This window comes from Adiantum capillus-veneris, chromosome 21, assembly GCF_014529385.1.
Source record: "Adiantum capillus-veneris isolate H3 chromosome 21, ASM1452938v2, whole genome shotgun sequence".
NCBI classification, from domain to species: Eukaryota; Viridiplantae; Streptophyta; class Polypodiopsida; order Polypodiales; family Pteridaceae; genus Adiantum; species Adiantum capillus-veneris.
The window spans coordinates 134,173,639-134,200,241 of record NC_140951.1 but is presented as its reverse complement, the minus strand read 5'-3'; the positions used below and the strand labels follow the sequence as shown (position 1 = coordinate 134,200,241).

The 26,603-nt window shown below is 43.1% G+C and overlaps 1 protein-coding gene across 1 annotated transcript; it reads right to left on the bottom strand.

The window, feature by feature from the left end:
- Positions 1 to 9,166: 9,166 nt before the first annotated feature.
- On the bottom strand, positions 9,167 to 25,343 carry LOC147431775 (Transcription initiation factor TFIIE, beta subunit). Its single transcript, XM_086494273.1, has 4 exons — positions 25,032 to 25,343; positions 10,426 to 10,557; positions 10,215 to 10,331; positions 9,167 to 10,107 (listed from the first exon to the last, which is right to left on the bottom strand). The coding sequence occupies exons 1-4, from the start codon at positions 25,293 to 25,295 to the stop codon at positions 9,760 to 9,762; spliced, it is 861 nt and encodes a 286-aa protein (XP_086350399.1). The 5' UTR covers positions 25,296 to 25,343; the 3' UTR covers positions 9,167 to 9,759.
- Between the last annotated feature and the right edge of the window lie 1,260 nt (positions 25,344 to 26,603).

Here is a 26,603-nt window from a genome sequence, read left to right as displayed (position 1 = left end):
CCTATGGTAGTAATAGAGTGCTTGTGTGAAATTTCAAGTGATTCAAATTTTTTTGACTTGACTAGCCACTTGAATTGCATTAAAAACAACCAAACATAGAAACTATTGAAAATTTGAGGTAAACTTTCCCAAAATTTGTAAAAAATCATTTATATCTTATCATACATTCACTTGACCAGTGGAAATCAACAAAAGTGAAAAATATTGCTTTTTTGATTCACTAGATTAATAAGCACGCTTATTACCTCCCACTATCTAGAGAGCTCATTTTTTACATTTTTTGGTTGCCAAGATTAGAAGACCTATCATACATATAGCCTGAAAAATTTGGAGGCATTTGGACACTGTTTGCCACAAAAACTGAGTGGGTTTTTATGAATTAAAGGTTGCAGATTAGTCCTTTGGCTACTTTTTCAAAATTGAAGCTCAAGAGTCCTTGTACATACTTGTAGTTAGTAGACTGACTTGTATATTGTTGATTGTGAAGGAGTGATCAAGATCAAGCTTGAGTCGATAGCCAGTTTGGAAGTGCGATATAAGAAACAAGTCGCTATTGGGTCTAAAGGCCAGATATTTACTTCTAGGGAGCATCTTGGGTCTTTATGTACCTTAGATTAGGTTGTGTAGTAGAAAATTTAGGTTGTAACAAAGAAACCAAGAGAAAATTGTTATTGAGGAGAGTATAAACCAAGGGGGGCCGTAAGAGATCGAGGTTGAAGAATTGCTAGACACTTACTCCGGTTCTAGTTTCAAAATGTCTTCCTTTTCTACGCACTCAGGTATTGGAACCTTGCTCTGGTTTAACACTAGTTTGGTTCCACAACCCGACATTACAGTGTCCTTTCTAGATCATTTTGTAGAAAATACCAAGGCTAAATCATAATAAATTTATACCATCTTACATAGTGTGTGACTTGCCACATGGATATACTACATAAAAAAACATTACAAAGTTATTTTGAGAATTCCTATTTAACTAAAAAAAGGTTCTTTTCTACCATGTCTACAAAAATGTGTGTGAATTTTAGTATGTGGTGCATAAATCATATTTAAAAATTCTATTGGCTCTAAATTACATGAATATGTGATGTTCCTAACTCTATAGAGTGGCACATAAAGTATTGTGACAAACAAAATTTATTTGACCTAGAAAAAAATTATTCAATATGAGTGGGCTGGACAAAATCGTGCAAAAAACATGGGACACTGATGTGTCCATTTAAACTGTAAAAACTTTTCTATCTATCAAAAATAGCTTTTTGTTGCATATTTAAGTTTTGTCCATTGGTAGCTTTCCTAGAAAAATCAATTTGACATTGTTTGGATCATAGAAGCGACCTATGATTTTTTCCAAGTTTTAGGACATTATAATGTCCACACGAAATTTCAGTGTCCAGGTACTAAAATAGCGTTAAGCATATATTGACCTTCTAATAAGACCAACAAGCACAATACTCAAATTTATATGCACCCTAATGAGATATATGTGATTGGAGTCGATGACCACACTATAGAATTTGAAGTGAAGGTTAGAGCCAATAAAGAAGAAACCTTCTATATGGATCAAAACAAAGTGTAGTATCTAAATATTGTGGATCCTGACACTGTGGAAAAATGGGGTTTGGAAGTCGATACGTTGTCTCCAAACATGAACACCAAACAGGGACCCCCAATGTTAGAGTTAGAAGGGTATGATTAGGTCAATGTCAAACCTCTCAAGCATATACCAGCTGATAACCTAAGACTAGGAGTTTATTGTTGGGAGTACAATAATGTAAAATATTTGTTGTGGATAGCTCTTGCAAAACCAGGGAAACCAACACTCTCAAAAATCATGTACATTTTCAAGATTAGGGAGAAAGGTGCAAAGAACCAAATATCAGAGCTACTCGATTAGAGACATGATCATGGATATGGGACCTAATGATGCCCCAATTGCTGGATGAAAACCAGTAGCACCAAAAGTGCCATCATAGGTGAGAAAAGAGATACTCTTTCCTTCCTCTTTGAACTTCTTAAGCTTGTGGGACCTTGTCCAAGCAAGATAGGAATTGCAATGTCCTCTCCTCTTGTATTCTCTAGGAGAATAGCCATTGCTTTCATCGGAAGAGGAGGAAGGTGATGAAGGAGGAGAAGAGGGTGACCTCTTTCCCGCCTTTTTCTTCCTTTGTTTCCTCTCTTCCCTTCGGAGTGACAAGGAGAAGGACTATAGGATAATCTTTTCCTCTTGGGAGGAGTTGGGGATTGTCGAGACCACATCTTCAGAGGAATTCGGAGATTCACTCCTTTCTCGTTCATTGGATTCCTCGTCTTCTCTTATCGGAGAGAGTCTTCTTTTGGAAGTCTCAACAAGAGGCTTCCTAAGCTCGCTCTCTCTCTCTCTCTCTCTCTCTCTCTCTCTCTCTCTCTCTCTCTCTCTCTCCTTGGAGAGGTAGGGAAATCCCATAAGCACGAAGTTCTTGGGTAACTTTGGCTTGCAAGGCAGGGTTGCCCATAGCTTGTTGCAACCTAGTAACAAGATAGTTCACAAACATTGGGGCATCATCAGTAGCACCTTCATGTGCAAAATCAAAGTTATCAATATTCATTCTACTCTCTTTATTATTGTCAACCATGCTAACTAAACTTATGTAGATGCTACTTTGTGCTTTGGTACCCTCAAAAACTTTAGTTGTTACTCTTCTTTACCTTTGAAAATTAGCTCTCAAGCAGCCACACCCATGGTTTAGAGACTGTTGATTGCAAAGAGTAGTGGAGAGGTCTAACATTGCTCAGTTGATTATGTTGAGCTTGCTAGTAGCTCAATAATGGTTAAGCCAAAGGCAAGCCCCGAGAGACTCCATTATTAAGTCTATAGTTCCCAAAGGTGTACCTCAAACTAAGCCCTTTTCAACCAAGATAATAGATCCCTGTCCCACTTACCCTCTTGCAATGAACAGGTCCAACCTTTCATGGACAACTTAAGGACCTCTCTTCTTAAGCAAGAAAAGAGAAACCAATAGCTCTGATACCAATTGTAACGGAATTGGACTATGAACAATGAGAATAGCGGAATTAAGAAAAATGTAGTGAGCATTTTTATGAGAATTTTTTAAGAGCATACGGAGAAAAATTGATTAGGAATAGCAACATAACCATTATACTTAATTAGCTTTGCATGAACAATACTTTGCAAGAGAGAGAATTAGAGAAATTGACAACATTTGAGGACCGGATTTATGTGGAGGCGGTCCCCCCTCCAAAAGGCTTTTGTGTTATAGCTTCTCCTATAAAGAGAGACTTGGTACAATACAAGCCTTGTGTTCCTTGAGACCTTGATGGTGCAATGAGATAGAAAGCTTAATCCACCACAATTTATGATGCCTGTAACTTAAAACTAATGAAAGCGTTAACTTGTCCCCGGCCTCAGTCCCAAGACCTCAAACACCTTCAGAGGTGGAGAGATCTAGCAGGGAATGAGAAAGAAGTAGTGTCCTCTCATACCATGACTCATAGAGCTTAGCATTGCATAGTAGCATAGTAATGGAGATAAAGAAAATGGCAAGCATAGCATTGAAGCATGGCTCTTGGTTGGATTTGCATTCCATAGCCAAGAGTGTTGGAGTAGTATCTCAACTTCTCAAGCTTGGAGAAGGAGATGAAGTTCTTGCACTTTCACAAATTGAGAATGAGAGTATGTGAGTGTGTGTGTGTGTGTGTGTGTGTGTGTGTGTGTGTGTGTGTGAGAGAGAGAGAGAGAGAGAGAGAGAGAGAGAGAGAGAGAGAGTATCTCCCCAAGCACACCCCCAACTTGCCTTGGTCGACCCCTCCTTGTAGCTCATGATTGAATTTATAGCTCATGATTGAATTTGATTGGACCCCTGCAAGCCTATCCAATCACATGCTTAGTGCATATCGAGCAACAAGGGTAGCATTTGGACAAGTGTTCTCCTTACCCCAGGTCTTGATAATGCCTAGATAATTATTTAATTAAACTATGGACCCCTTTAAAGCCTAGCCAATAGAATTCAAGCACACCATGAGGGCAACATGAGGAGGAGCTTGACATGTGTCCATGTTGCCTCTTGTGGAAAGGGGTGACCCTTGAGAGGATGCAAGTGTAGTCTCTCATATCCCCTACTTGTAGGGCTCGCCCCCCCTCATTGTAGGCCTTGGTTTGACTTCAATCTTTTCAAGCACCTTGTCCCATAAGCATGACAAGCACCTCAAGCACCTTAGTCAAAGCAAGCACCTTAGTCAGCAAGCACGACAAGCACCTCAGGCTTGGGCCGAGTTCCCACCTCAAGCTCACTAGCTTGCCTAAGGTCCTAGGTCTAATGACTTTTAATACTAACCTTTGGAGTTCTTTAATGAAGCTATTCCTAAGGTCTTTTAAGCTCCATTAGCTGGCATTGCTCTTTGCTAGACCATCCCATTTGGACCCATTGCCTTTGGTCCCGTGTTGAGATAAATCTAAAAGCACATGTCTCTATTCTAACTCTTGTTCCCGTTTATTCTCCCACATTAAATGATTAGGTTTAATATGAGAGAATCATTTGGGTTAGTTAGATATTAGATTTTATGACAGATACAATCTCAAAACAGTCGAGACACTGCCAAAAAATGGCTCCACACGTTATACAATAGGCATTGTCCGTAATTCAATATACATGAGTGAAAACACGCACAAACAAGTGCCAAAAGTCATGTAAGAAGTGTGTCAAATTGCGGCGGTGATATCACTCTCAAAAGAACTCAATGTCACTCTAGGTGCTAAAAAAAGCGCATCTACCGATACATAAACCTCCCATTGGAACCAAAATCTCGTGCAAAACTTGTATACAACAACCTCTAATCCATGTGTCTGTAAGTGATGCGCAAACAGTATCCCTACTAGTTTAAAACTCTACCTACGATGTCGATGCAGAAAACTACTCCTCATACGAAATAAACTCCACGGTTGGAACTCCAAAAAACTCCACGTATGATGTAGATGCCAATACTCTGCCTCTGAGATGTATGCTCGGGAAACCAGCCTCTCAAGAGATCCAAAAGGGAGTGAAAAAGTATGCTCTTGTAAAAAAAGATCAGTGAGTGTAAGTTGGGAATGTCGTCAATCCGTAGGTATGTGTCAATGGTAAGCCGGAATGCACTGTTGATGTCAACGGTGCCACCGAGCCAATGTGATGCCGAAGACGATGTGAGTCGATGTCGATGTACGGCTCGCTGATACTCAAAATCATTGAGATGTAGTATCGGACTCTCCTGTTGCTCTTAAACTCCCAAATCCTATCCTCGAAGGGAAAGTATGATGGTGGTTGTCAATGAATGTGCTACACACTCTATGTGGCGTGTGTGTTTTACACACTCCCTTGTTGAAATTCATCGATGTGAAGGCTCCGATGCAAGAATGTCAATGCCCAAACTCACACACAAGATTGTGTATGTGTGTGTGTGCGCGCACAATGAAACACAAAACTTCTCCATTAGAGATCTTGAATAGAAAACTTTGCAAGCCCAAAGTCTCCAAGAATTTGCTAAAGTTGATGTCTCCCTTCTCCCAAAGCTTTAAAAGGAGATTCCATTTCTTCATATCTATTTTTTTTTTCTGGGATGTCAAGCTTCACATTTCTTTCCAAGCTTCTCTTTGCTTATTTTCCAAAGCAATGCACCTTAGCTTCTCTCAGGTTCCAACATTCCCTAAAAAAGGCTCCAAGCTACACTTTCTGTCTTTGCACATATCCAGGAAGCTCACACTTTTTTTTCCTTCTGAATTTGCTCCAAAGCTACAGTCGTCACACACGCGAGGAGAGGGAGAGTGTCAAGAAGCCAGGGTTATGGTGTCATCGTGCTTTGATACTAGTTGAAGGGCATGATGTGTGCCCCTATTAGTGTGTGCTGCCTTTATTAGGTGCATTAAGATCATTTAGTTAGTGAGTTAGTTATTAGGTGCCAGTTAGTCACAAATGGGTGGTCACATGCATTAACCCCACACTTTGATCTTCCTTTTGACCTCACCCATAGCTTTCAAAATTCAAGCCCTTAATGTTGCTATTCTTTATCATATTTCAAACTTCTCTTGATCCATTGCTTGTTCGATAGTCGAGTTATTAATCTAAGAACTTTGTAAACTCTCCATCGTTAATGTCATTGTTTGAGGAGGTCTCATCCACCATTAACTTCTGTTGGGTTTTCCGTACATTCATGTTGTTTGGTTGTTGAGAATGGGTCACGACAATTGTATCTTGTAAAATGGAATTAACCCTTGAGCTCTGCTAGCCAACTTTTTCCCTCACCACAAATAGATCACAACCCGTAAAGTCTTCACAATGCAAGCCTCACCACATGGACGTCCCCTCGCAAGGTAGAAGTCCCCTCTCTGATCTTCCCTTAGCTATGGAAGAGGAGCGTATAGCAGCACCTTGCGAGCGTCTTGCAAGCTTGCTCATTGACAATTCCCTTTGAGACAGTAATGAGAGATAGAAAATGCACAAAAAGACATGCTTGGTCTATATTTATAGAATTAAAGACATGCATACCATAAAGAAGATGTTTCTTTTTAACCCAAAATGATTTCTTCATTTAATTCTATAAACACGATCACCTACTTAGTTTTAAAATATAATCTCACACCCTCCCCACACAACTACCCTTCATATAAAGTCGGATGCCTTTGTGAGGAAGGTTAGGATAACAACAATTTTACAATATTTGAGCTTTCAATTGCACAATTTTTGAAGTATTAAGCCTTCACACCTTATAGTAATCAACAAAGAGCTCTGCAACTTTCAATTTCTCGATGCTTTGATCGTGAACAATGCTCTAACATAATATTTCTATTGATATGGGGCCAGCTTCAAAAAATCCAACCCTCTATGTCGTGTTTCTTGTGTTTGTTGAAATTTTTGTTGTGCCATAGAAAATCGCCGTCTTAACATCTCCTCTTCAACAAGATCATTGTCCTCTTATCAATGTGCAAGCATCAATACGTGGGAGACCTTTCCAGGTAACTACAAATTCTTGGAAGATACAGTTCCTCAACCATTTCTTTCTCCTATCTAGTATCTTGTTTGGACTATGCTTGTACTCTACAAATTCCAATAAAAAAATAGTTCCATCAATTACATTATCAAGTAGGTGGCCAAAACGTTTCTTCTTGGGTTGCAATAGGTTGAATCCTTGGAGATACCGCTTTGGAAAAGGCAAGGGTGGGCAAAGTAAAGCAAAAAGGAGTACAGATGTCACTGTGATGTTTTTGTGTGTGTGTGTGAGAGAGAGAGAGAGAGACTCTCTATGCGTCAGACGAGCAAAGGACGTGCGACAATTGATGAGGATGAGTTGAGGTCGCAGGAGTTGAAGCAGGCCTGCCACAAGCTCATGAACGTCTGCAGCTAAGCAAGCTATCGACGGAAGAGTGCCATGTCCGATTTCATAGGGAGGATGCAAGCGAGGCATGGTTGAGACAATGCTCTCTCCCTCTCTCTCTCTCTCTCTCTCTCTCTCTCTCTCACTCTCTCTCTCTCTCTCTGCGCAATCCAAGTCTCTTCTTCTCCTGTGTGTCTCTCTAGTGCGCGTGCGGGCGGGCATTTCATTTGTTGTCGGCATTCTTTGCATCTTGTCGGTTAAGCTGTCGTGATTGTGTGGTGAAGGGTAGGATTTCCCTACGACTAATCGCAAAGGGAGGAGCAAATACACATGGTGCTGATCTGCGATGGTGCAAAGGGACGGGGGACCGCTGTTCTGTTCTCCATCGCCATGCCCTGGTCTTGTCTCCATCGCATGTAGGGTTGCATGCAAGCTCAAGAGAGAAAGGCGGTGCTGAGTTCAGGCGAGAAAGAAGACGAGGGAATGGTGTAGAGAGAGAGAGAGAGAGAGAGAGAGAGAGAGAGAGAGAGAGAGACCGATGTCGTTTTTCCTGGGGCCAAGGCGAACACAGGAAGTTTTTTTTGGCTACTGTGATGGTGACGGGGCCCATGCTCCACATCCTGTTAGCAATAGATTGTGTGCTTTGAGAGCGAGACAAGCAAATCCATCACGAGTCTGAGAGCAGGGCCAAAGAGAGAGAGAGAGAGAGAGGAGAGAGAGGGATGCGAGGCTAAGCTCTGTGTGCAAGATGAGGGAAAGGGGGAAACTGGAAAGCTATTTCTTTTTTTCCTTTGTTATTGAAAGATTCGAATCGAATCTAACAGACAAATTAATGAGTTTGGCAATTCTGGACCCAGTAGGTACAAAGTAGTAGGCAATAGCAGCGTAGATACACTTTCTCAGCCGTTTCTTTCTCCCATCTATTATCTTGTTCAGACTATGCTTGTACTCTACGGACTCCAATAAAAGTATAGTACCATCAATTACATCATCAAGTAAATACAATTTCTCAACTCTCTCTCTCCTACCTGTATCTTGTACTCTGCGCATTCCAGTAAAAGAAAAGTTGCATCAATAACATTCTCACCTTTAGAAATAAACCTCTCTCTCTCTCTCTCTCTCTCTCTCTCTCCATCCAAAAGCTATCGGTCAATCTATCACGACATGACCAAAAGCTATCGGCCAATCTATCACGACATGACCAAAAACACGGTTCGTCAACCAAACCACTTGTTCGTTGGCGTGAGAATGAACAAACTGCTAACATAGACTTTCTGCACATGGGAGCCTAATGCACAAAGTAAGCGACTTTCTACCAACAATAGTGTGAGACACAACTCTTCAATTATGCATGTACCAATCTTGCAAAACACGCACCAATGACGCCACAAATGCACCGTATACTTGTATGTTATTTTATTAGTAATATTTTGGGGGGAAGTTCCTTTTTCTTCGGCGCGGGAGGGGGGGGGGGGGGTTGTTTACTTAACATATACCCCTCCCAGGGACCAGCCACTTGAGGATTGAGGGCAGCTAAAGCATGCTGCAAACCTTGTATCAGATGCAACACTCAAGAGCATAGATTCGGCCTTATATTGGCCAAGGACAAAGTAGGCCCGCCATCACATGCTCAATTCTGAGGGACATCTCACTATAACCAATGCACTACATCCTACCTTAAGGATGGGCCTAGTGGTCGTCATGGATGATAATACTTGTACACCTGATAACATGCTAGTATGGATAGGACGAGTAGGTATAAATTGTGGTGGTCTCCCACCACCATCATCATTAGTTATCTTTTCTTTTCCAAGCAAATATATGGATAACTTTCATAATATATATTCCCCAACGATCAATTTGGTCTTTGATAACAAAACAGTGTCATCACTTGGTCACGTTGGTCTGTGTATATACATGACAAAGTTCGTCAATAAGGCACCAAGAAAAGGAACTTTCAGAACACAAAAAACGTGTTTGTAAATATCCTCCTGACATAAAGGAGGAATCGACTGTCTCAATTGATTAGAGTGCATCAATAAAAAATAAATGCACAATTGTTCTCTGCTGCTACTCCCAGCAGAAAACAAACCGCTTGTTAGACAGGTCTGAGTTACGACGTGTGTTTTCCCTGAAGGTATGTTTTCCCTTCATATGGAGGAACTGTTTTCCCTTCATATGGAGGAACTATTTTCCCTTCATATGGGGGGTTCCCTCTTAGGTCATGCAATCTAGCTCTTTCAAATAGCGCATGTGGCTAAACAAGGCTGCCCAGCTTGCAAGTACCAATATCATGGAAGGCCGAGACACAATATACTACACGCTCAGGAGCTCTCCAACCCGAATAAAATAGCTGTTCCAGCAACAATAGCTGCAAAGAAGACCATCTCCACCAGCATTATCACCTCCATGCCATCATGTATTCGAAACTGGCAAGTTTTGGAACAGTTCTGGCATATGCGCATTGGTCAATTTCGTCCTCTTTGTGATATTGCGCTGTTTCTTCACCTTCGGCTTTTTGGGTTGCAAGCCTTGAACACTAGCTACTGCTTTCCTCCGGGCTGTGTTTGTTGCAGGTTTCATGCCAGCCTTCTGCAACTCCCTTTCAACATCCACAAACTCACGGGGTGTCTCAATACTTCTTATCAGTTGCTTGACATCATCATCAACTTTAATCTGCACTTTTGGATCATTTGGGTAAACAACATCCTGTTGAGAATCATTGTTTAGTATCAACCAAACTTGCCCACTTGCCTTCAGCTCCTGGTCATAAACACAAAAGATCACATGGTAAAAATCATGAAAGTTCCTGGCTCAGAAAAGACATTATCTATCAAAAAAGACATTATCTATCAAAAATGTAGACATGCCTGCAAATCCTTAAGTACACCAGGGTACGAATCTTTGAGATCTCCCGTAGGTATACCTTCAGGAACCTTCCTAATCAAAACAAGCAAATCTTGCTTGGTTTTCAAATCATGCTTGGACTGCAAAAACAGATCAAAGCTTATCAGCTGCAGCCTCGATCAAATGCAGCGTTTACAAAGAGACAACTATATTTGGCATATCTGCAATCAGCACCTTGTAAGAAAAGCGCTGTCCATCGAAAGAAACCTTGACATTGTTTTTCAGGCTATCAAAAACATCTTTATTATTTGTGACATCCACAAAGCAAACCTCTTCTATCTCCTTCGGTGTTAAAGCTTGCCGTCTCTGAAACAAAACAGAAACTGTTGACAATGGCTGGACAGAAGATGGGTTTCCACCAAAACATTTTTTCGTTCTTGAGAATTTTATGAAAAACAAATAGGCAGCAATAAACATCGTTACATATTTTTGCTTTTGAAAAAACAGTTGAGAGCACTGCTTTTACGGCTCTGCCCTCAATGATTAAAAATCATGGCAACCAGACTAGCCTAGGATAATTGTCACGAGGACGTGGCAACTGCTAACCTTAGTTGTTGGTTTCTTTCCATGATTTTTTTTTTATTTTTGAGACCTCTTTTTGAAGCTGCAAATGGCCGGACATTGTATGGCCAGTGTGAAACAGTAGTTTCACCCGCAGTCGGGAAGTTGGTCGGCACTGGAATTTGAGTAGTAAAAGGGTGTCAAGGCTCAGTTCAAAGTCATTTAGGTCCCCTCACCGCACTTAATAAGTTGGTGGACACTAGGAAACTAACTCAAATGAGACACAGTGCCAAGGTGGGGTCACCCAGAGAAAATCACCTGAGAACTGGGCAACATTGCATTTTTAGATGTGGTCCCAGTGGTGAAAGATGGTCTAAAGACCAGTGAGAGTCCAATGGAAGCATCTCCTAAAATTTAGGGAACTGCTATTTTGGGCCATGAAATTTGTTCGCGTCATTAGCTTCAGATGACAAGGGGAACATTTTATTACTCTGCTGCAAAGTCAACTGATATACTAGTTGAGAGATTTTTAAGCCGAAAGTCCAATGCAGGAAAATTGCATGCATGAGTGCCAAGTGGCACTTTTTGGCCAATTTACTAAACATGTGAAGAGGGCGCGAGTAGAAATCAACAGGGGACACATTATTGAGTTTCCTGTCACAGGTTAAGAGGTATTGTGTGCAAGCTTTCCCTCTCATGTATAGTGTAGTGCAAGAAGTGATGTCCTTCACACTCTACACTGCTCTCTCTCCCCCCTCCGTGTAGTTATGTAATGCCCCACAAGAGGGCTCTTCATTTGACCTATGTACAGTTGTGTGGTCTTATGCTTCTATGCCGAGGCAAGAGCCTCTTTGAGAAGGAACAGGAGTAGCTAACTGCTACTCCAAAAGCAGACACCGGTGAGGGTGATAGCCTCACCTTACAGGTTCTTTTTCAGCGCTGGTTATGCGCTGTTTTTGTAATGTTTTACAGCTGTATGGATGCCAGAAGCATTGGGAACAGTGTCCCACTATTAGAGGACAGTTCCGGGACTGTTTAGGGCCGAGACAGGGTAAAAACCAGTAAATACAGCGAGCTGTAATTGCTGTTTTTGGGCTGAAAACAGAGGGCTTATGTCTTTGGAAGCGAGTTCCAACAAGGGGATTTGTTCAGGATGAGTTTTGGGACTGTTATTGTTGCCGAAATTTCACGAGAACAGGTGTGAGCCTCAGGTTTTCGGCGTCTGCTCGGAGCATTCTAGCTTCCGAGCCGTGTGTGTTTGAAGTAATAATTCCCGTTACAGGTTTTTATTTGCAAACTTTCTCTGTGTCCTAAAGCTTAAAGTAAAGTTCCGGAAAGCCAAAGTCTACCGCCCTACGGGCAGGTTTCAATAATGACTGCAGATATTTTCACAACAGTCTAGTGAGCAAGGAACCGTTCACTCTGAGCATAAGAGATTGTTATTCTTAAGAGGACAAGAATTCCAAGAGTAAGCTGCACCTCAAGACGATACGATCCATGCAGCATAATTCCTCTTGCTTGCAGAAGGCAAGAGGTGTTGACAAGGATCAAAAGGATGCTCATATGGTTCCGTACATTAATTATTGAACCATGTCAGAAGGAGGGAAGGGGGAGAAAGATTAATGAAACTGTGTCTTCAGGGGGCGGAAGGGAGGGGGGGGTTTACAATAAAAGCCTAACCTTCCCAACTTATAGAACCTGGTCGAGAGGCCTATACCTTTAAAAAAAAAAGTTGGGACCCCCAAATTGCATAGCAGTGCTGATGTGGCAGGCTCGGATGACTTGACAGGCAGTACATAATTCCGCAGTTTTTGCTGGAAATTTGGAGCACCAGATTTTGGTCATGCAAGCTTTTAGAACTGATGCTTTTCATTGTAACTAGGAGCTTTTATAAGAGTGCCAAGGCCTCTTCTCTTGGCAGATTTTCTTGGGACCATCACCAGAGAGAGGACCTTCAGACTTTGTACTTTCTGAAGCATAATAATAAAGATATACCGAGAAGGGGCGCCAGTCTTTGGGACCAATGCATCTGGGCACAAAACTCCGTCGTGTCGTGCCGTCCTCTCTCTCTCTCTCTCTCTCTCTCTCTCTCTCTCTCTCTCAGTTCTGTGCAATTGTTTCCCCGGTTTCCCAACTGTTGATCTTCAACTTGGAGTGTCCAAGTCTATTACATTTAGCACTTCAAACAACTGAACAGAACGAGAGAGAGAGAGAGAGAGAGAGAGAGAGAGAGAGAGAGAGAGAGAGAGTCCACACGAGACACCGAGTGGCGAAGTTCCACTCCAAGACTGGAATGGCCCCAAATCGTGGTGCCCCTTTCGGTATTTCTTTATATTGCTTGAACAAAGCACAACTCTCTGGCTCTGCTCTGCTTCTCCACACGGTAGAATGCTAGAGAAAAGCATCTCACATGAAAAGAGGTAGTTCTAAAAGCTATTTGTCCAAGAGTAAGCACCCTCTGGGCTGGTCCACACAGTGCTGCCACATCATCAGCTTCTACGCAATTTGTGGGGGTGTGTGTCTACTTTATTTAGTGTTTAGCCCCTCAGCCAAGGTTCTCTAAGTTGGTTGGGTTAGGATTTTAATCCTAACCCCTTTTGTCTTTTAGGCCCATCGGCTAGGCTCAGTAAGTTGTTGAAACTTCTACTGCTAGGGTTTAGGCCCCTCGGCCGCGATCAGTAAGTCGGTCAAATCTTCAATTGGTGCCACGTCACCAGATTGTGACAATGTGATCCTCCACAAAAAATCTCGTGAGCTTTCTACCTTTCCCTCTCTTCGACTACACATAAAGCTCTTGCTTCATCCACTTGTCGCCATATCTTCTTCTTCTTTATCTCTACTTATGAACGTCTTTAGTAGAAGACCCGTTTGCTTGTATGCCACCATAGCCTGTAACCGATGGGTACCACTTGTTACAGAGGGAAAAACCAATTAGAACAGACTTTAACACAACCATAAAAAAATATACAAAACTACAAAGACTTAAAACAGAAATAGAGCTTAACAATTGAGACGAGATACGGATTAGCGGAGTTCCACTCCCATATGCACTAGCCCCTCAACTAGACGCCTCGTGCGGTATTTCTTTATATTAGAGTTGAGTGTACAACTGCTGAGAGGAGCCCACTCTTAAACCCTTAAGTTAATAATGTTGCCCCCTATGCACATATTTATAGGCCCTTGGCCTCTTGCTTTTATCAATGCTCAAAAATCAATTGCTTATAAAACTAAGCTCTCAAAATTGTCTTTAACACTTTTCATAACTTTATCCAAAAGCTTTTCTGACCAAAATCTACCACGTCACCTTGTCCGTACACTGCCATGCAAACAAATCGCAATTTCCACCGTAGATCACCCCACGATTTACAAGGGCCCCAACTCAGATTTGGGTTGGCTTGTGTGTGTGTTCGGTCTGCTTATAGGGCCATGCCACGTCACCGGTTTGTGACCGTTGCTTTTGGGACTATTTTGCTTTTGAGTTAGAAGCTTTTGGGGCTCTGCTTTTGGAGCATCCCTTGTAAGGCGCAGCAGAAGTAAATGTTGAACTTTGCTCAAGATGAGTGCTCCGAACTGTGCTCAAGGGTTCCTTTTACTTACGGAAGGGAGAGCCTTCCGTTCCTTTAGTGAGAAACCGCAATGGACACAGACAAAGTGGTGAACACTGTGAATGAAGGTACTGACACTGAGAGATAGAGAGAGAAGAAAACGACACCAGAATGTTGTCAAACTCTCCTCCGAAGGCCCCACTCTCTATGGTGTGAGCGGTCTACTTATGATTGCACAAATCTCTACACTGCTTGGACTTGCCACGATGTCGACGATGATGAGGACGATGACGACGAGACGGGATGAACATATGAGGTCCCGATTGGATCTAGATGCGATTGCTAGCTACATTGCCGATAAACCATGGTCTAAGATCCGAATAAATGTTGAATGTCATGTGATATCCTGTGATGTCTAGTGATGTCCTGTGATGTCGTGTGATGTGACTGTCGATTGGTACATCTGCTAGATGTGTGTTCCTAGTACGTAGGTACTAACAGTCAGTGTCTGCTAAGACGGTTTATGGCTTCTGTCTGTTTTGCAAGAGTAATCGCCCGTACAATGCTTTCAAAAGGGGGGTATGTCACAAAGTGATGACGTGGCTACCGAGAGCAGAAACCCTAATTCCTGCCAGAAACCCTAATTCCTGCTAAACCTAATTTCTGCCAGAAACCCTAATTTACAAAAACCCTAACTGCTGGCTGAAACCCTAAATGTGGTGAAAACCCTAATTTTGGTGGCAAAAATGCCACGTGGCAACAATACGGATATTCCAGGATTTTGCGACGGAAATTACGAAAAAGAAAACCAGCTTTTGGCGACGCAAATTTGAGCATGAAAGAGAGAGAGAGAGAGAGAGAGAGAGAGAGAGAGAGAGAGCTGCATTGCTTTATGATTATTAAAGCCCTCAAGAGGGCTTGTGAGAGAAAAACAGAGTTTGCTTTATTTTGAAGCTTTTGGGGCTCTGCTTTTGGGCATCCCTTGTAATCTTTAAATAAGCGGTGAGGGGCTCACTCTGCAGAGCATCTGGACGCAGAGCCTGAGAGTGAAACCCTAACTGCTCTCTTGTACTTTGATCTGATTAATACATAAAGAAATACCGAAAGGGGCGCCAGTCTTTGGGGCCAATATCTCTAGGCACGGAACTCCGCGGGGCCAGTGCAAATCTATTGTGATCTGTGAATTGTTTTGAAGTCGTTATTTGGTGTTGTTGTGATTGATTCTTGACTTGGAGTGTCCAAGTCTGTTACAGAAAATCCACTCCGAGTAGGTAATGCTGCCAACTAAGTAAGAGCATGGATAACCGCCAAAAGCTCTTTCTCATAAATCTGTGCAGTCATCTCCGGCCTTGAGAACAATCGGCTCTCGTAAGCAATGACATGGCCTTCTTGCATTAAGACCGCACCCAGACTACGACCACAAGCATCACAATATACTTCAAATGACTTCTGCAAGTCCGGCAAAGTCAAAACTGGTCATGTAGTCAATTTCTCTTTCAATGTCTGAAAGGCAGTCACCTCTGTGGATCCCCACAAGAAAGGGACTCCTTTCTGTGTCAGAATATGCAAAAGGGAAGCAACCTCTGCAAACTTTCGAATGAACCGCCTGTAGTACGAACACAGTCCCAAGAAGCTTCTAGCTTCATGGACATTCTTCAAATCGGGCCAATCACGGATAGTCTCTATCTTGGCCGGATCCATTTGCACTCCTGCTGCTGAGACAATGTGTCCCAAAAAGTGTATCTCTAGTAGGAAAATTCACTTTTCTTTGCATTAATCACTAACTTGTGATCTCGTAATGCCTGAAAGACCTGAAGCAGATGAATATACGCGAGACTTGGATACGGCTTTTGCCAAGGTTCGCGAGACTTTGCAGAAGTCTCAAGAACGACAGAAAAAGGCAGCGGATCGCGATCGTCGCGACTTAAAATTGAAGGAGGACGATTGGGTGCTCTTACGTTTTGAGAAGGCACGCCTAAGAAAGAAAAAGGGAAAGGAGAGGCTTTTTTCAAAGCTTAGTATGCGATACTACGGACCTGTCTAGATCATTGAAAAGATAAATGATGTCTCCTTCCGACTGAAACTGCCTTATACTTGGAGGATTCACAATGCATTTCATGTGAGTCTCTTAAAACCTTTTAAACGTGATGTGCCTGATGATGGGGGGCCTTAGGGCCTGATGAACAACCCGAAGTGGAAGAAAACAAGGAGATCCTTGTTCCTGAACAGATTTTGGCACATAAGGATACGAAGAATAAAGGTAAAGTCCGAAGGCGGTTCTTGGTTAAGTTCAAGAACTATCCTGAATTGGATGCGAAGTGGATGGAGGAGGAGGACCTAGCAGATACTCCTCAGATTGTGAAACTTTACCTCGATGCTTTTGGTTTAGCATAGTCTACTCCAAACGGAACCCAGAAATTCAGCCTGGCCAGAGATCTAGTGTAGTGGGATGCACAAGAGGGGAGTCACTCCACTCCTTTGTCAACAGATACCTTGATTTAGATACTAGAGTCACTGATGTCTCTTTGAGCTTCAGGGATACTAAAAGCTGACAGTATTCTGCTATATGACTTTATGAAATGGAATTCCTGATTATGATACTGATTTGTTCTTGACTTCTTTCTGAGTGCAGGAACTGATAGACGAAATGACTGCAGCATTTTGGTCTAATTGATCTCGAATAGACATTGTTGCAATAGGGTTAGTCAATCGGACATCGATGAGGTCTCGATTGGATCTAGATGCGATTGCTAGCTACATTGCCGATAAATCATGGTCTAAGATCAGAATAAAAGTTGAATGTCATGTGATGTCGTGTGATGTGACTGTCGATTGGTACATCTGCTAGATGTGTGTTCCTAGTACGTAGGTACTAACAGTCAGTGTCTGCTAAGACTGTTTATGGCTTCTGATTGTTTTGCAGGCGTAATTGCGGGCAATTACAATGCTTTCAAGAGGGGGGTATGTCACAAAGTGATGACCTGGCTACGAGAGCAGAAACCCTAATTCCTGCAAACCCTAATTTCTGCCAAAAACCCTAATTTAAAGAAACCCTAACTGCTGGCTGAAACCCTAATTTTGGCAACATATGGCAGCAGTACGGATATTCCGGGATTTGCGGCAGAAATTACGAAAAAGAAAACCAGCTTTTGGCGACGCAAATTTGAGCATGAAAGAGAGAGAGAGAGAGAGAGAGAGAGAGAGCTGCATTGCTTTATGATTATTAAAGCCCTCAAGAGGGCTTGTGAGAGAAAAACAGAGTTTGCTTTATTTTGAAGCTTTTGGGGCTCTACTTTTGGGCATCCCTTGTAATCTTTAAATAAGCGGTGAGGGGCTCACTCTACAGAGCATCTGGACGCAAAACCTGAGAGTGAAACCCTAACCGCTCTCTTGTACTTTTGATCTGATTAATACATAAAGAAATACCGAAAGGGGCGCCAGTCTTTGGGGCCAATATCTCTAGGCACGGAACTCCGCGGGGCCAGTGCAAATCTATTGTGATCTGTGAATTGTTTTGAAGTGGTTATTTGGTGCTGTCGTGATTGATTCTTGACTTGGAGTGTCCAAATCTGTTACAACATGCCAGAGACTGAGCCCTTTGCACATATTTGAAGGCCCTTGGCCTCAAAAGCAGTTTCATGAAAAGCAGTAAACTCAAAGCACTTGGTCCAAAAGCGCTGCACCCAAAAAGCTGCCATCGAGTTTTACGAGAATCTATACAACTCTGCCACGTCAACAGCCAACGTAAAACACGGAAATCCGTACAATCTGCCACGTCAACAGTCAACGTAAAATCCGATCCGTACAACAGCTGCCACGTCATCAAACTACTTGTAAATTAGCCTCTGTGTGTGTGCGCGAGCACGTGCACGGTAGGTCCAGCTTTTTTTTAATGCCTTTATGTCTCTTGGGCCCCATCGAGCGGGGTCCCATAAGTTGGTGGGAACTTCTTCCGCTTCTTCTTCTTCTACTGCTTCTGCTTCTTACGGTTTAGGCCCCTCAGCCAAGATCTGCAGGTTGGCTCCGTTTTATAGAGACTTGACACGTCAACAGTTTGTGACACGTAAGCCAAAAAGAACCCAAGACATGGCGTTGAAATGAATTCGGCAGAATACTTGCACTCTCTGTCACAAGACGGGCACCACGTGCCAATAGAAAAGAACAGACTGAACAGACTTTTAGCACTTCAATAACAACTAAACCGACAAAGAGAGAGACGACACGCGACACAGTGGCGGAATTCCACCCCACACAGTATTGGCCCCAAACCTAAGCGCCCCTTTCTGTATTTCTTTATATTGCATCAACACAGTACAAACCGATACTCCAGACTCTGCACCTTCTCCAGGAAGCATGCCAGAGAATGAGCCCTTAGCACATATATAAAGGCCCTTGGCCTATTAAACGCAGTTTACATGAAAAGCCTTTAAACTCAAAAGCTCGTGGTCCAAAAGCAATGCCAAAAAGCTACCAGCGTAATTTACGAAAATCCGTACAGCTGCCACGTCATCAACCAACGCAAAACGTGAAATTCGTACAACCTGCCACGTCATCATGCTAGCGCAATTTTCGGAAATTTGCCACGTCATCAGTTTTTACGTGTGGATCCTGCTTTATTTTAGTGTCTTTATGTCACCGGGGCCCCATCGGACAGGGTCCCCATAAGTTGGTAGGATTTCTTCTTCTGTTACTTGTTCTTCTTAGGGTTTAGGCCCCTCGGCCGACATCTACAAGTTGACTCCCTTCTTCAGGGCTTTGACACGTCAGCAGTTTGTGACATCTCCCCTTCTTGAAAGAGAGTAATCATCCGCGATTACAGCATATCTGCAAAACAACTCAAGTTAGCTCAAAAACTTCCGAGAGTCATTCCGAGGGACAATCAGTTTGCTCTTTTTGTTAAGGAGTTAGCTTCTCCTTTCGACTCTTTTGATCAAGGAGTTAGCTTCTCCTTTCGTCCAGATCAGAACTCTCGATATTCCGGCATAGTAAAATTAGCCATCACACCCAGACCGTACTGATCTTCCACGGGTGTCTTGATTCACTAAAATTACATACCCAGGCAATCTCATCCAGTTAGGAATATTCAGTGGTTGGCACATCACAATGCAACACAAATGCTCACATATGCATGTTACAAGACAGAGAAACATAAAGCCGCCAATGAACGCTCCTCCCGCATAACCTAACAAGGTCCGGGCCGGGAGATATTCAACCACTCCCTCATCACTCCTCCCGCATAACCTAAAAAGGTCCGGGCTGGGAGATATAGAGGCCTTTTACAACCAAACGCCCCCCAGACCGCAACCTGCGTCATTTGGAGGTGCTGAGAGTAACCACTACTCAGACTTCTTAATACTCTCCCGCATAACCAGCGAGGTCCGGGCCGGGAGTCACAACAACAATACTCCCCCCATAAATTAACCCCAAGGGTTCGGGCCATGAGTAAAAACAACACTTTTCAATCATCATTTGTCACTACTCCACCCAAGAGAAAAATCAACAACCATTGAAACCAATATTCAAACCAGAGTCAAACATTTTAAATAGGCACCAAAACAAGCTCAAAACAGATACCATCCATTTCAAACAAATTTTCACAAACAATACTTTCTAGCTATAAAGAAAAACAAGTAGAGAGAGTTCATTCGAGGTTTTGTTCGGACAACCGAACTTTGAGGAGGACTGGCTTGTCCTTGTGCATCACGGTGATGGTTCAGTTCCGAACCTGGAGAGTCGCATCATTCTTGTCGTACCAAGGCATGCCCAAGAGAACGTCGCAATTACCCAACTTCATGATGTGGAAATCAGCTTTTCCATGATAATCTTGAATAGTCACTAGAAGAGCACCAATGAGCGGTATTACTTTCTGAGTTTGCCCTGTGGCTAGTTCAGCTTCAATTTCTCCACCCTCTGCATCTTAATCAAAGTGCATCTGCGTTAAGAATTCTGGATGGATGAAGTTGTCTGTAGCTCCAGGGTCAAAGAAAATAAGGGCTTTGAAGCCATTGACTTTGCCATATGCTCGACACAATTCATTAGTACTCTCAAGGCGTATGCCATAAATATCAAGAACTAGTCCAATAGTGGGTCTAGCTCTCTTAGCAGGAGGTGGCGTTGGGGTTCGGTCAATCGTTGGTGCGGGTGTCGGATCCTCTGGTCTATCAATGCGTTTGGGACAATTAGAATGATTACGACTTGTTTGAAAGCATCCAAAGCATCGGCCTTCATGTAGTAAGGTGTCTCGTTGTTGAGGCGTCAAACGAGGCCTTTGCGATTGATTTTCACGAGACTCGAGAATTTGTTCGTTGTTGCCGAGGATTGTGGTTCGTGAACGGAGATTCTTCTGTGGTAAACTCTAGCTTTCCCTTCATCAGTTTGTAACCGACCGCGGCATGGTCCATAAGTTCTTGCATGGTGGAGACCTGCTTGGATAGACGATATTCCTGCAATGGTAATGGTAGTCCAATGGTGTATCGCTCGCATTGGGCCTCCAAGGGAACAGATCTAAAGAAGGACACCGGAAGGTACACGTCGAGAAACCTTTGGTTATATTTGTCCATGGTTTCGGTGGCAAGCATTTTCAAGTTGCCCACTCTGCCAAAATCCGGACTTCAAACATAGAAGTCATGTAACTACGTGCAAAAACTGTATTGAAAGCTTGCTAGGTCCTTGGAGCATGCAGTTGTGTCGCGATTGAACTCCACCATTGCATAGCATTATCTTTAAAGAAATCCCGCTGCTCGAGAAATCTTGGATTCTTCAATATAGTTCCCTAAAGCATAGACGTTGTCGAATTGTTGTAGGAACTGCAATGCTTTCTTGCGATCTTTCACCCGGGAAAAAGTGAAAAGTTTGATTGTCGTGCCGCCATCTTTGAAATCTTTGGGTTCGTTACGCGCATATCCCGGGTATAGATAATAAGGGTATCCATATGAGCTCCAACCATTGTAGCCTGGTGGCGGAGGTGGTGGTGGAGGTGGGGGCAATGGCGGTGGCAAAGGCGGTGGCAAAGGCGATGGCACTCGATCAGGGTCAAATGGCTGCACCATATTCCTGAAAACTCCCCCGATCGGAAAGACGGCTGAGAAATTTGCAAGTTGGAAGCTCTCGTACTTTCTGATGTCGGAGGAGGTACCACCTGGGGAGTCAGAGGGGGTAACATGTAGTTCAAAACTCTACAGCATCGGAAGATTCTGCTGAGGATGCCGCGAAAGAATGTCGTGGAGTTCGTTAAGCAAAAACTACAAATATTATGTTGAATCCATGAATTCCAAGTCTTGGGTTCTTTATGGCTTATGCCTTGTAAGACGGGCGATGGAGACGGGAGCGCGCCCGATGCGCGATGAAGTAAGGGTGGGAGTAGCTAATAAGTCCGGGGTCGTAGGCCGAAGATACCTCAAATAATATTCCAATAGCTCTGTTTGCTCTTTGTAGGACCGGTATGCTTTCAGAAAAGCACACGCCTAATGCTCTGATACCACTGTCACAAGACGAGCGGGCACCACGTGCCAATAGAAAAGAACAGACTGAACAAACTTTTAGCACTTCAGTAACAACTAAACTGAAAGAGAGAGATGACACGCGACACAGTGGCGGAATTCCACCCCAGAGAATATTGGCCCCAAACCTTGGCGCCCCTTTCGGTATTTCTTTATATTGCATCAACACAATACAAGCCGGTACTCCAGACTCTGCACCTTCTCTAGGAAGCATGCTAGAGAATGAGCCCTTAGCACATATTTAAAGGCACTTGGCCTATGAAAAGCAGTTTACATGAAAAACCTTCAAACTCAAAAACTCCTGGTCCAAAAGCAATGTCAAAAAGCAGCCAGCGTAATTTACAGAAATCCGTACAGCCTGCCACGTCATCATGCCAGAGCAATTTTCGAAAATCTACCACGTCATCAAATTTTTGCGTGTGGATCTTGCTTTATTTTAGTTTCTTTATGTCACTGAGGCCCCATCGGACGGGGTCTCCATAAGTTGGTAGGATTTCTTCTTCTGTTACTTCTTCTTCTTAGGGTTTAGGCCCCTCGGCCGACATCTGCAAGTTGACTCCCTTCTTCAGGGCTTTGACACGTCAACAGTTTGTGACATTCTCCTCGACGAGCTTCGAGGCATTCTTTCGCGACATCCGCAACAAAATCTCCCGATGCTACAAAGTTTTCAACAATTTCTGAATTACATGTTACCCCCTCTGATGCCCCATGTGATACCTCCTCCTCCTTCGGCACCAGAAAGTACGAGAGCTTCCAATCGGCAACCTTCCCAGCCGTCTGTTTCGATCGGGGGAGTCTTCAGGAATATGGTACAGCCATCTGACCCTGATCTAGTGCAACCGCCTTTGCCACCGCCGTTGCCCCCACCACCGCCACCAGGCTACAATGGTTGGAGCCCATACGGATACCCTTATTATCCGTACCCAGAATACGAGTCTAACCAACCGAAAAAATTCATTAGACAGTCAAATTTTTCACCTTTTTTGGGATGAAAGATCGAAAGAAAGAATTGCAGTTCCTACAACAATTCGACAACATCTATGCTTTGGGAAACTATACCGAAGAATCCAAGATTTCTCGAGGAGTTGGATTTCTTAAAGATAATGCCATGCAGTGGTGGAGTTCAATCACGACGCAACCGCATGCTCCAAGGACCTGGCAAGCTTTCAAGACAATATTTGCACGCAATTATACGACCTCTCTCTGAAGTCCGGATCTTGGCAGAATGGGTCGACTTGGAAATGCTTGCCACAGGACGATTATAATCAAAGGTTTCTCAACGTCTATCTTTCGGTGTCCTTTGAGTTTATTTCCTTAGAGGATCAGTGCGAGCGATACACCATTGGACTACCATCAACATTGCAGGAATATTGTCTGTCCAAGCAAGTCTCAACTATGCAAGAGCTTATGGACAATGCCGTGGTCGGCTACAAATTGATGAAAGGCAAGCTAGAGTTTACTACAAAAGTAACTCCGGCCAATGACCAGAACTCCCGGCAACCACGAACAAATTTTCGAGATTCTCATAAAAGTCAACCGCAAAGGCCTCGTTTGACGCCTCGACAATGAGACACCTTATTACAAGAAGGCCGATGTTTTGGATGCTTTCAAACAGGGCATAACTATTTTGGTTGTCTCCAACGCACTGACCAAAGTGACTGAACATGTGCGTCCTACATACAAGCTCACAAAGGTGCCAAAACACTTCCTAGGTTGTCCTCAACCCTAGAAGTAGGAGTTATCTTGTCCACATTCACATAGATTTAGATATACTCGTGACAAGTGGACCTCCTTCGGATGCAAAAATATAAGTGAAAGATGCTCCTCTACAACCACCATGCTAAATTTAAAAGTAAAGTAGCCTTGTGTTTGTGCGAAGTACTAGTTCCAAGTCGAAATCCTTAAACACTTCTGCTGCACCTGACAACAAGCCTAGGCTCTGATACCAAGTCAAAGTGTGCAGTGGAAGACGACACCATGGCAGCAAGAGGAGAGGAGAAGCAAAGAGAGAATGCGAGAGAGAGAGAGAGAGAGAGAGAGAGAGATTGGACAAGAGAATGAAGCTAGATGCCTAAAAGAGCAAGAGCACCTCTAAACAAGAGAATGAAGCTAGATGCCTAAAATGAGCCCCCCCAACACACACACACACACACACACAATAAATAGGGGGTGTCCCATGGCTACTTGACTCCCCACAATCCATATGTCACAAAGAGATGATGTGGTAGAAATACCGGCAAAAGAAAAGAGAGAGAGATGTGGTTGACCGTACGACACTGATGTGGGAGGCCCAAAAATTGCGACGACAATCTCAGGCACCGTATAACTGATGACATGGCAGATTTTACAAGTGTAAGCTTTTTGGGGCACCACTGTTTTTAGTAGTTGCTTTTCAAGTACCACCAGCTTTTTGTATCTTATGTTTTTCGGCCAAGGGCCTTTATAAGAGCCTACCCCACTTTTGCAGATCAGATTGGTACCACAATCGCAGAGTGGACTCCACGATAGTTGTACTCTATAGAACTATAAAAAGAAGTATCGAAAGGGGCGCAAGACTTTGTGGCCAGTGCATCTATGAGTGGAACTCCGCCACTTCGTGTCACAACTACTTTGACTTTTCAAGTTCAAGTGTTAAAGTTTTCAGTTATGTTCGTGTGTTGCTATGAGATTAGCCGCCTTGGAGCCGGTTACAATGGTAAGAGGGAGTTAGTTGATTCTTCTAATAGGGAGGATCGACTTTTTGCAACACACACCATGGTTTTTTCGACACAAATTCAAGCTAATGATTTCATGATAAAACCGACAAAACTTTTCCTACAGAACACAAGATTAGTGAACTAAGGAAGCGAAGGGAAGACTGAATATCACAAACGGTGAACAAGATAAATCCGTGACAGCATTTTCATTTGGGAATGATATGCCATACTGTGCTTTCTGATAGAATCAGGTTTTGACCCATCACAGATCAGACATCATAGTGAAAAAGGTGTAACCTATGACACAAAGCTTCATAAAGGAAATCCACAGGGTCTTGTAATACAATGAACTAGCCCTTGAGACAGGATATACTAGTCCTTACGTCAGGCTGATTGACAGCAAGACTTTCTATCAGAACTATCAAAAAATAAAAGCCTGCATCAATCAGACATAGCTGCAAAGGCACAAGGTACGGTTTAAACCCCTAAAAACAAGTGTCCGTGCAGATCTCCATTCGAACGTATACTCAAGAGCATACCTCCAACAGGACATCAATGACACGTTTGATCTGGGCACCAACGGGAGCCTTTCTGACGATGGCAATCTGCTGCAGTTTTTCCTTGTCATTGGAGAAGGAGAAGCGTTGTGAGAGCGGAAGCTCTTGATGGTCTGCGATTTGAGGTGAAGGAATAGGAGGCTTCGTTACTTTCGATGGCGCCGCACGTACTGCAGTCTTCGATAGGGTCTCTTGAGCCCTCTGCTGCTGCTTCTTGAATTTGTCGAGCTGCTCCTGTAACGCCATGCTCTCTCTCTCTCTCTCTCTCTCTCTCTCTCACACACACACACGCACCTCGTTTATTGTAGTTCCTTATTACCCTTATATTTTGTGACTGGAATATTAACAAGTGATAAAATCACAAGGCCTGCCAATAGATGAAACAAATTAAGAACATGGAAGGGAAACACAAATGCGCAAGGATGGAAGTCATAGAGTCAGTTCACATGGGCACTGGGTTCACAACTGGTTGCCAACCGGTTGCGTACCTTTCTAGTTCTCATGAGTGGTTGCCAGAAGAAAACGCGCAACCGGTTGGCAACAAGTTGCATTCCTGCTCGAGGTTGAAGGGATGGAGCGAGCCTGCAATCGCAGAAAATGACAAGATCATGCAGGAATAAAACGTTGCCTTTCATGCTCTGGATGCTATTTTCAACCTTTTTCTGAATTTTTGAGGTCATTGTGCGACTTCGCTTTGCCTCATGGGAACTTGCTAGCTACTGGTTTCCAGTTGCGCATTTATGCGGCACCACTGCACCATGTGAACTGCACCATATTGTTTGAGAAAGTGACTAGCAGATTACATTACAGAATGTCGGTCTCAATGAAGGGTTGAAGAGTAGCAAAATTGCGTTTTTTCAGGATAAAGGTAGGCATAGAATATGGAAACATGGTTTGTTTTTGTGGACAGGATGAGGGAAGGGAGAGATGACGGGAAGAAGGGAGAGAGGGAGGTATAAGAATCATTTAGGAATGATTAGATGTGTGGATGAATGATCGGACCAGAAGCAAAACCTTGTGCCTATGATGAACGATGCAGGGGGATTTTTAATCCAAACATGATCGAGCTTTGAGTTGTACACAGTGGTCACATCATGAATTTGCTGTGTGTAGCCATGTGCTTGGAGCTTCTCCTCCGAGTAACGATATTGATTGTTTGTGGGCTCATTGTCTACATTAAAGTCTCCCATGATGACACTCATCCGTGTAGAATGGGATTGTTGCAGCAAGGTATAGAGTTATGTGACCAATGCGGTTGAAGATGTGTTTGGTGATTTGTAAACGCATATGATTTCCCAATCAAGGTGTTCATGAATGGCTAATATAACTTGAATGATTTCTATTCTTGGAGCTAAAAATGTTTTTGCAGAGTGGAGCTTGATGCTAGGCTTGTAGTAGATTGAAACACCTATTTTGCTGTGGTGATGGACATGATGAAACTTTGGTGCAAGATCATTGGAAGGATTTTTCTGCTTTGTTTCTTAGAGGTATAGAATGTCAGAACTTGTAAATTCAAATCGTCTTTGATATGTTTGAGATATTTGTGACTAGAAA

What these genes read in the sequence shown, in the direction of transcription:
- LOC147431775 (XM_086494273.1), bottom strand. Translation starts at nt 25,295, where the DNA reads ATGGCGTTACAGGAGCAGCTCGACAAATTCAAGAAGCAGCAGCAGAGG. An exon ending in TCATTGATGTCCTGTTGGAG is followed by an intron (nt 10,558 to 25,031) that starts GTATGCTCTTGA and finishes GTTTTGTTTCAG; the next exon opens with AGACGGCAAGCTTTAACACC. An exon ending in GTGTACTTAAGGATTTGCAG is followed by an intron (nt 10,108 to 10,214) that starts GCATGTCTACAT and finishes GTTTATGACCAG; the next exon opens with GAGCTGAAGGCAAGTGGGCA.